The following is a 10,326-nucleotide window of genomic DNA, read 5'->3' on the forward strand; positions in this document are numbered from 1 at the left end:
CAAGAGCATCCGTGCCAGTGTAGATGCTCTCTTGCACAAGAAAGCTCCCATGGCTTGTCTACACTGGCCTCTTGCTCAAGAACAGTTACGCAAAAGGGCTTATTCCTGAGCGGGAGCATCAGAGTTCTGGTGCAAGAAGCCTTGATTTCATACATTACAACATCACTGTACTTGCGCCAGAACGTGTGGCCAGTGTAGACAGGCAGCAAGTTTTTGCGCAAGAGCAGCTGCTTTGCGCAAGACTGCACCCGTGTAGACAGAGCCTGAGAGTAACCGGAAGGGGAAGAGCAAGCTAGGGATATAAGCAAGTAACCCTGCATACCATTAGCCAGTTAATTGGCACCCAGACTGACTGACTGAGCAGCATCCCCTCGCTGCCGCAGGCCAGTTAACTGGTTAAACATATAATTTAATCTTAATATTTTGCATAGGATTTCACATCCATTGAGCAATCAGAATATCCTTTCAGGAGGATTCATCCCTGTGGAGAAGCTCAGGGCTGGTGCAGTCCTGGACCCATGGATGAGCATGCCCCCAACCAGCCCCTTTCACCTGCCTGCTGCTTAACATGAAAGCCTGCAGTAGTGCCCAGTAACCCAGCTGAGAATGCCTGGTGCCTCCTGTAGCAGAGTGCCCCAGCCAATGGGCTGCTTCTTGACAGAGTGGCACAATAGCGCTCACCACCTTACTTTTCACCTGTGTTTCAATGGCAATTGACTTCAGTGATGTGCAGTAAGGATGCAAGTGACTAGCTGACTACCTGATGAGCCAAGGCTTATCAGGTTGTCGCTTCCTCCCCTCCCCCTGCCCTTGCTGCCTCTGTTTCAGGGGACTAAGCAATCCTGGTGGGACTAAGCAATCCTGGGGTGCACTGGGTCCCAGACGCTGCACCTCTGCTCTTGAAACTACATTTAAAAAGCAGAGACACAGTGTTTGGGACCAGGTGGGATCTGAGACTCAGCTGTCCTGGCTTGCACTTGGCCCCAGACCACTGTGGCTGAGCTTTTTTAATGTAGTAGGAGCCTGGGAGCTCTTACTACATTTAAAAAGCAGAGCTGCAACAAACCCCCTTATCAAAAAATTCACTCAACTACTGGATTAGCTTCCTAACTGCTATTTAACATTCTTAGTGTGCAGCATGTGGCAGCATCAGGCTCATAGGCTTCACAGTTGTATCAAGCCAGTGACCTAGTGCATTTTTGCCACAACTGTTTGCCAACATTTGGAAAGTTTGGTGCTATGAACATTAATAGTAGAGAACTTTAATAATGTGCTAGCTACATTTCAATCACAGCCATGCTAGGAAGACCCAGTTACAACTCAGCATTTCTATATAAATTAGGAAAGGGATTGATGTTAATGAGGTGCCTAGGGCTGACCTTGGCCAGTTGAACCAAGGGAAAATGTGTTATCTTGAGTCAACATGAGGGAAAAGGCCATGGTTAGGTCAGGGTTAGCTAACTCCATAACTAAAGAATTGTCTGATGTAAATAAATTTTCATTTGTTTCCCAGACTGTTCCAGATTATAGTATAACTATGTTTCCTCTGCACAAGAAAATTAAAACCCTTACAGGACACAACTTAGAACCCCTACTATGCTTGTTTTAATTATAGCCTAGACAAAATCGTTAATATTTAGGCTACGTCTACATTGGCATGATCTTGCGCAAATACTCTTTAACGCAAGAGTTCTTGCGTTAAAGTATTTGCGTAAGAGATGTGCCTTTGCGCAAGAGCATCTGTGCCAGTGTAGAGGCTCTCTTGCACAAGAAAGCTCCGATGGCCATTTTAGCCATCGGGCTTTCTTGCGCAAGAAATTCATGTTGCCTGTCTACACTGGCCTCTTGTGCAAGAACAGTTGTGGAAGAGGGCTTATTCCTGAGCGGGAGCATCATGGTTCTTGCGCAAAAAGCACTGATTTCACACATTAGAAGGCCGGTGTTCTTGTGCAAGAACTCCCCGCCAGGGTAGACAGGCAGCATGTTTTTGCACAAAAGCGGCCGCTTTGGTGCAAGATTGCGCCAATGTAGACACAGCCTGTATGTCTAATTCAGCTATCCCAACAACTGGAAAAAATAAACTTTTTTTTTTTGCTTATTTTATTTGGAATTAGTGATTTTGAAAGGAATTAATCCATCTCTTTTGAAAAATATTGAATTAAATCCTCTATCCTCTGAATGGGTATTGCAAACAATTTTATAATGAAAACTTTCCCATGCTGCCCCATCAACCACACCTCTGACAACAGGTGAAAGGGTAGTTTAGCATCTGCTCATTCAATCCTAGTTTCTGCTCTTATAGCAAAAATTGCCCCTTAATGCCATTGCATTGATATTGATATTTGTTGATGGGAAGCTGGATTGGGTCATAAACTTTTTTGTATCAGTAAAATAAATTACTGTGAAATTTAGAGAAGAAACCACCAAAATGGCCAGCAAAAAGCAGGTCCCTTTAGAGGAAAGAACTTCAAGATGTCATTAAGTCCACTCCCCTGCACTCATGGCAGGACCAACCACCATCTAGATTGGGGTGGGCAATCATTTCTCTCGGACTGCCAAGATGCTTAGCAGAGGTGCATACTTACAGCTAGCAGAGTTCAGCTGCCCTTCCCCCACTTTGCTCTGAGCTGCTCCCAGAATTCTCTTACCCCATCCTCCACCATGCACAGGTAGTATGAGGATGGAGAGAGGGGAGTGCTGAAGTCAGGGTGCCCTGACCTTTGTACCCCATCTCTGACCAGTGGTCAGGGAGAGATGCAGCAGAGTTGCTCCAATCTGCAGTGTAAGTGACTCAGCGGAGAGCAGAGCACGAAATATTTATTTTAAAGAGACACAGCATAGCTTATTCCAGAAACTTACCTAGAAGCAGCCAGCACTGCCACACTGGCTCTGCACCACATACACAAAGGGTACATTTAGACTGCAAGCTTCTTTCGAAAGACAGCGTCCACACCTCAAAACCAGATCGAAATAGCAATCTGCTGTTTCAAAAGAGAGCATCCAGACTGCATGGACACTCTCTTGAAAGAAAGCCCTGATTGCTATTCACTAAATGGCCACTAGGGCACCTGTGCTTTTTTTGATTGCTTCTTTTGAAAAATGTCCCTGTTTTGTGTCCACACATGCCTACCAGGTGAAGTTTTTTCGAAAAAAGGGCAGGTTTTATTGAAAAAATAATGTAGTCTAGACATACCCTAAGTCACTGTCACATAACACGGCTTCACACACTCAATCTGCATCACAAAGCCTGTCACACACACACATTCTTAGTCTGGGTAGCCCCCAGCCCTGCCCCTTCCAGGAAGCCCAAAGCCAGCGCACAACCATGTATTAAAATTTGTGACGTGGCCTCCCTGCAAAAATGATTGCTCACCCTGATGTAGACCAATCCTGACAGGTATTTGTCTAATCTGCTCTTAAAAATTTCCAACAGAGATTCCACAACCTCCCCAGGCAATTTATTCCAGTGCTTAACCACCTTGACAGGAAGTTTTCCTAAGGTCCAACTTAAATCTTCTTTGCTGCAATTTAAGCCCACTGCTTCATGTCCTATTACTAGAGGACAAAGGAGAATAATTTTTCTTCTTCCTCCTTGTAACAACCTTTTAGATACTTGAAAGCTACAATCATGTCTTCACTTAAGTCTTCTCTTTTCCATCCTAAAACATAATTCTTTCAATCTTTCCTTATAGGTCATGCTTTCTAGACTTTATTCATTTCAGTTGCTCTTCTTTGGACCTTTTCCAGTTTGTCTACATCTTTCCTGAAATGTGGTGCCCAGAACTGGACACTACTCCAGTTGCAGCCTGATAAACACAAAATAAAGCAAAAGAATTAATTTTCATGTCTTGCTTACAACACTCCTGCTAATACATCCCAGAATGATGTTTGCTTTTTTCACATTTTGACTCAGGTTGAACCAAAGTGTTCTGTGAGCCATGGTGCTACTTTAAAGCTCTTGGGGTCTGTGACGGAGCGAGGCAGCCCCGCACTAAGCCTGCAGGGCCCAGCCAGGGTTACCTGGCTGCAGAGGCCCCTCCCCCGCAGCCCTACGGAGCATGCCTGGGCTGTAGCTCCACTATAAAAGCCTGGGGAAGGACTCAAGTCAGGGATGACAGCTGGAGGAGAAGGACTTGTAAAGGGAGCTTCCACACAGTGGTCACCAGAGACTCCAGAAGAGGCTGGTGGGGATGCAGAAGTGAGCTTATACACTCCAGAGACTGCCCACCAAGACGACGCCAGCCTGGAGGCCGCAGCAAGCTGGATGAGTACATGGGAAGGAACCCCAGTGAACCAGGTAGGAAGTGGCCCAGGGCAGGAGCAGGAAGCACCTCTCCTGCCCTGAGAACCTTGGCGCATTTTGGCTGGATTTCCCTGATGAGGGAGTGACCCACTATCTGGTCACTCACAGGGCCCTGGGCTGGGACCCGGTGGAATAGGGTGGGCCCGGGTCCCCCTAACTGAGGTGCATCCCCGCTACAACCCTGAACTGTGTTTTGGACTCCGGCCAGAGGGCCTTGGACTTAAGAGGTCCTGTGGGAGGGCCAGGCGGGAGTGGCCCGCCACAGGGTCCATGTAAATGACAAAAGTATTTTTATACTAAATTATCTAATTCAAGCAGAGGCTCACACCTAGGTTGCAGATGTTTTGCTACATGCTATTTTCTTTATTCCATATAAAAACTACATTAAGATATTATTACATTTGCAACATCATGTATTCAAATGTTAGGAAAAACTAGAAAGCCTGTACACAGAATAATAGTATGTGATCATGTAACCAAACACTGTGCATAACACACACATGCAAGGAGGGCAAATTAAGATTATACAGCAACTTTCATTCTACCACTTCCTAACCTTAAGAGTGCTTGACTTTGCAATCTTGTTGATGTTCTGTAATATAGTTTGTGCATCCAAGTGGCCCATGACTACTCCTTTGTTACATTTTCAAGCATATTCTTGTTTTCTCCAATGCTGACTTCACACTTGAAATCTGGTTACAGGTTAGAGTAAATTGTGAATTGCTCCATCTAACTTTCACAATCTGGCAGTTGTACCTAACTGCTGGAAGGCTCTGAGGGATAGCCAGAGTGCTACGGATACTCCTCCTGTTCCCTACTGTAAGAGCTATAGTGAAAGAGTTGTAGGTGCCAGCAACAGTAGCTATTTATTTCCTCAGGACTCCTCCATGCTGGAAGAATTATGGTATAAATGGAGTAGAAACTGTCCATCTGAACATAAGCCAAAAAAATTGGCCCCTTCACTTATTAGATGCAGACTATTTCTGGGGCTTCGTTCTTATTCCTGTACTTGATTAGTGAATGCTGCTGGTTTTAAAGAATAGCTACTTTAAAACACTATATTGCAGAGCTTGCAGTGTAATAGTAAGATCAAATCAGTTTTCGTTTTTCTTTTTATGGCTGTAATGACTAATAAAACAGACTAAAGCCTCTGTTTTAACTTGCTTCAGATTGTTTGTTTGAAATTAAATCTTGGGTTTTCTGTACCTTCTGAGATAGGTAACTTTGTTTTTTACATGACACTTATGAAAGCTTTTTTATAATGTGTGTGGCTTTTGAAACAATGCACTGGACACATAAAAAAAGAGAGCCACCTTTATTAACATCCAGTTCTGTTTGTTTTCACTGGATTCATTTTTTCCCCTCAAAGTCAAAATAAAAGTTTATGACCCATGAGATGGTCATAGTCCCGTGAATATGTGAACAGCGCTGGATTAACAAACATTGATTTAGTTTTGGCATTAAATGTTGTAAACAACTTGCTGATGGTTGGAACTTTGACATCCCTCTGATGGAACACAGTTCTTTTTTCTAACAAAATAGCATTATATGTAATGGCTGTGTATGTGTCAGTCTCAGCTTTATGATACAGCCGAACCACATAGCCTTTTGTAAACCGATGCATGATAATTGGTATTGCAAATATCATGAATCCTACACCATAAATGGCAGGTTCCAAAAGCAGACTTTGAACTTCAGAACTCATGTTGGCATTCAGGTTGAGCATCACATACAAGCTAAATATGCTTGTAAAATAGGATAAAAATTTCACACCTGGATGAGATGAAAATCATAGGTTAGTTTATAATCAAACATTTATATGCATTGTACTTATAGACACTCTTAACTATCATTAAGTTTAGCAATTATCCTTTATTATTATGGAACTTCTGAAGTCATCATGTAGGAATCAAAGACCAGTGCCCTCCTTCTCCTCTATGGTTAATGAATTAAAGTTAGATAAGAACAGCTATAGTAGGTCAGACCAAAAGTCTATCTAGCCCTCTCTTCCAACAGGAACCAATTCCCTGGGCTTCAGAGCACAGAACAGATAATCATCAAGTGATCCATTCCCTGTTATTCATTCCCAGCTTCAGGGAAACTGAAGCTAGGGACACCAATAGAGGCTAGGGACACCATCCTAATTAATAGAACATTTATGAAGGCATGCCTTTTCAAATACTGTTAATAGTCCTGGCCTTCACAACATACTCTGGTAAAGAGTTCCACAGGCTGACTGTGTGTTGTGTGAAGAAATACTTCCTTTTCTTTGTTTTTAAACTGTTGCCTACTACTTTCATTTGGGGATCTCTAGCTCTTGTGCTATGAGAAGCAACTAATACTTCCTTATTTATTTTTTTCTCCACACTGCTCATGATTTTATAGATTTCAATCAATCTTCCCCCACCCTTAGTTGCCTCTTTAACAAGATTGGGACTTTCGAGCTTGGAAATCTCTCCTTCTAGAGAAGCCATTTCGTACCCCAGTCATTTTGTTGTTCTTTTTTGAAACTTTTTCCAACTCCATCTTTTTTGAGACAGGGCAACCACATCTGTATGCAGTACTCAGGATGTGAGCATATAATGGATTGATATGGAGGCAGTATGTTATATTGTGTCATCTTACCTATCCCTTTGTTAATTATTTCCATCATTCTGTTCACTTTTCTGCTTACCACAGCACACTGGGGATGTAAAATCACATTTAATTGGTTAACCAGTTAAATGTGATGTTTAATTGGCTAACTAGTTAAAGGGGGCAGGCAAGCTAGAGCAGCTCCCTCCTCCTGCCACGGCAGGTGGAGAGCTGTCTGCAGCGCACCCGCTGTGGGTTAGGAGCAGTCCCCTGTCCATGGCTGGCAGGGAGTTGCTCCAGTCCCCACCGGTTAAACTTTCACATCTCTACAGCACACTGAGTGAATATTTTCAACTATCCACAACAACCCCAAGATATCTCTCCTGGGAGGTAACAACTAATTTAGATCCCATCATTTGATATGTATAGTTGAAATTACATTTTCCCAGTGTGCATTACTTTGTATTTATTAACACTGAATTTCATCTGCCATTTTGTTCCCTGGTCACACAGTTCTGGGAAATCCCTTTGTGGCTCTTCATAGTGTGCCTGGGACTTAATCTTCAGTAATGTTGTGTCATCCGAAACTTCTGTCATTTCACCACTAATTATCAAATACATACTCTGGGCCCGGGGAGAGCCGCTCTCTAAGTATCTAAAGATAGTGTGTCCATCTATCTTTTTTTTCTCAAAAAGATCTTGTGATTTATGGGGTAATCTCGTGGGTTTTTTTTTTTTTTTTTAGAATTTGACTGTTTTTATTTGAACCTTTAGGGTCAGTTATACAATTGTGTAGGGAACTGCATATTGGTCCTTATTGCATATCTGACTAGAAATACCAGGCCTCCACTCACAACAGCACACTGTTTTAAAGAAATTTTTAAATATAGATACGTTAATATACTTCAATTCCAGTCACATACCCCTAACTGCCTTTGCTAAATTCCCAATGTAAATAAGTCTTCCATCTTCTGATTGTCCATGGAAGGATGAGGTGCTGAAGCAGCAAACAGATGTTGCAGGAGAGAATATGATCTACAGGATAAAAGCAGCACATGGTAAATAAGGTATCAACTATACACATTTCAGATTTCTTCTGAGGTAGAACACTAATAGGGATGTTAATGTGTAGTTAAGTACACAATTAACCAATAAGCCTAAGCTTATTGGTTCATTTTATCCACTACATGTGTTCTCCCTCCTTGCTGCCAGGGGCAGATGACCATTTTGTGGGGCCCAGGGCAGCACAATTTCACGGAGCCCCCCTTTGCCACGGCGCATGCGCGGGGCTTCTTGAAGCCTGGGGCGGCCATCCTGCTCGCCCTGCCCTATATCCACCCCTGCTTGCTGCCTCTGTCAGAAGCAGCAGAGGGCTGTGGAGGGAGCGAGAGTCAGTGCCCTTGGGAGCTGGCTTCCCACAAGCACCAGATCTGTGGAACTGCCTGCCCCCTCCCATCCCAATGAGGGGGGACACAGGAACCAGTACACACGGGAAGCCAGCTTTCAAGCCAGAGACAGCAGCATTAGGTAGCATGAGGCTCCCCGGGAGTAGGGCCAGGAGCAAACTGGCTACCAGCCCCACCTTCTTGGACTATCAGATAATCGTGTAACCTATAATATTTTGTGCAGTTATACACTATTAATCACTAACATCCATACTAGTTGAAACCAGGGATTTGAATGGGTAACCAGTTAACCTGAATAGGTGATGCTTACTGGGTAAAGGTTAACCGTTACCCAGAAGTGACCCCTTGCCTACAGCCCACTACAAGCAGTGGGCTGATTCAGCCTTATGGAGTGCCCAGTCTACAAGGGCTGGTAATTGGCATCCTCATGTGGGGAGGGGAACATGACATAGTGGGACCTGGGAAAGGCTGCTCACTACCAGCCTGCATAGGCTTGTAGGCTGGAAGTTGGTAGCCTTGCCTGGGGCAGAAGTGGCAGAAAGAGTTGGGGTTGGCTAACAGCCCTCTTCGGTGCAACACTGCCGACTCCCACCCCAAGACCCAGCAACCCAGGATGGGGTCAGACACACCTGGGCTGGAGCAGCCCCTGCCATTGGCATGGGAGCCACTCCAGCCCAGTAGGCTAGACTGACCTCCCCCCCCCCTCCCGCCACCTGCCTTCATATCAACAGTTAACCGGTTAAACTTAATGTTTAACCAGTTAACTGATAACTTGGAATTCTATATTCCTAGCTAAAACCATATCCAAGGCCCTGATTCTGTAACTAGCATTGCTGCATGGACTCCAATGCCTACGTAGAACCCACTGAGGACAGTGGTGCTCTGTAGAAAAGCAGAACCACACAGACCAAGCTCATGGCAAACCTCTAGTCTAGCAACCTATCAATTCTTCAAATACTGAGAGAGACTTGTGTTAAAATGTCATGGTTTACTTAAATCCACAGCTTGAGTCCTGCCATTACACAAGAAGCACATCTTCCATTTATAAGTAAATGCCTGGCCCGCAGGGTGGCAAAGAAATACTTGAGACTGAACTCAAGGGGTGTATCAAAAGGGCCCCAGATTCTCTTTTTAATTACTCATGATTTTAAGCTAATCATGTATCACTAGGAGGCCTAAATCCTGAGTGCCAAACCCTGGGGCTTGGCTACACTACATGGACAGCAGTAGCTGGATACGCTTTATCCCTCGGAAATGTTGTGCATCCTCTGCTCGGCCCCTTTAATCTTTTCCACCAGCAAACACTTTATCACATGCACTATTATCAGGGGAGATAGAAAATAGGGCGAGCTCCTCAACCAGGCCTCCTGCTTCTTTCCCTGCGATTGCAGCGGAGGCTCCACCCGACCCAGCTACGAGGACGCTCCTGCACCTGCTCTAGTCTCCCTTCAGCCCTGAGAAGGGCTCCACCTGCTCCGGGATTTCGGGCCCGCAGCAGCGCCGGGCGCCCGCAATCAGACGCGCTGGGAGGGTGGTTCGGGGCCATGCAGCGGGGGGTGCACGCCGCTGCCGCGCGGCTCCCTAATGGAGCAGGCAGGCCGGCAGCTGCCGCGTGCCCCGCGCTCCGCAGCCAGAACGCCAGCGCCCGGGCTCGGCAGCCGCCCGCAGCCAGCAGCGCCATGGCCCGCACCCGGCCCTGCCGCCCAGCCGGATCCCCGCGGGCCGCAGGAAGGGGCGGAGCCACGGCGCAGCTGCCTCCCTCGCGCCAGGGGATTGGGCCGCTGCTTCTGCCCCCTCCCCTCGTGGCCTTTGCCAGGAGCTGCGCGCTCGCGGGCGGAGAAGCTCGCGCCTCCCGCAGCTGCCGCTTGGGTGCCCGCCGCCCGCTCGTTAGCAGGCAGCCGCGCCCCGCAGACCCCGGGCTCCCACGCAAGGGCCCGCCGGCCTTGGCTTCTTCGCTCAGCGGTACCGGGTCGCCCCAGTGTCTGCAGCCTTACCTGGGGAGAACTTTGCTAAACCTCCCGCGGGCGTCTGGACTTCAACTGG

General features: G+C 46.1%; 1 protein-coding gene across 1 annotated transcript; it reads right to left on the reverse strand.

Annotated features, from left to right (window-relative positions):
* Positions 1 to 5,603: 5,603 nt before the first annotated feature.
* Positions 5,604 to 10,102, reverse strand: LOC102444478 (transmembrane protein 70, mitochondrial-like). The gene is made up of 3 exons (XM_006131545.4): positions 9,716 to 10,102; positions 7,801 to 7,912; positions 5,604 to 6,076 (listed from the first exon to the last, which is right to left on the reverse strand). The coding sequence occupies exons 1-3, from the start codon at positions 9,962 to 9,964 to the stop codon at positions 5,673 to 5,675; spliced, it is 765 nt and encodes a 254-aa protein (XP_006131607.2). The 5' UTR covers positions 9,965 to 10,102; the 3' UTR covers positions 5,604 to 5,672.
* Between the last annotated feature and the right edge of the window lie 224 nt (positions 10,103 to 10,326).

The sequence above is a fragment of the Pelodiscus sinensis genome, chromosome 2 (assembly GCF_049634645.1).
Source record: "Pelodiscus sinensis isolate JC-2024 chromosome 2, ASM4963464v1, whole genome shotgun sequence".
Lineage (NCBI taxonomy): Eukaryota > Metazoa > Chordata > Testudines > Trionychidae > Pelodiscus > Pelodiscus sinensis.

Bases quoted from the DNA above. Each gene is read 5' to 3' on its own strand.
- LOC102444478 (XM_006131545.4), bottom strand. From the start codon at position 9,964: ATGGCGCTGCTGGCTGCGGGCGGCTGCCGAGCCCGGGCGCTGGCGTTC. The intron at 7,913-9,715 runs GTGCAGGAGCGT...TTTATCCTGTAG, and splicing joins CTGAAGGGAGACTAGAGCAG to ATCATATTCTCTCCTGCAAC. The intron at 6,077-7,800 runs GTATGTGACTGG...CATCTCATCCAG, and splicing joins TTTAGCAAAGGCAGTTAGGG to GTGTGAAATTTTTATCCTAT.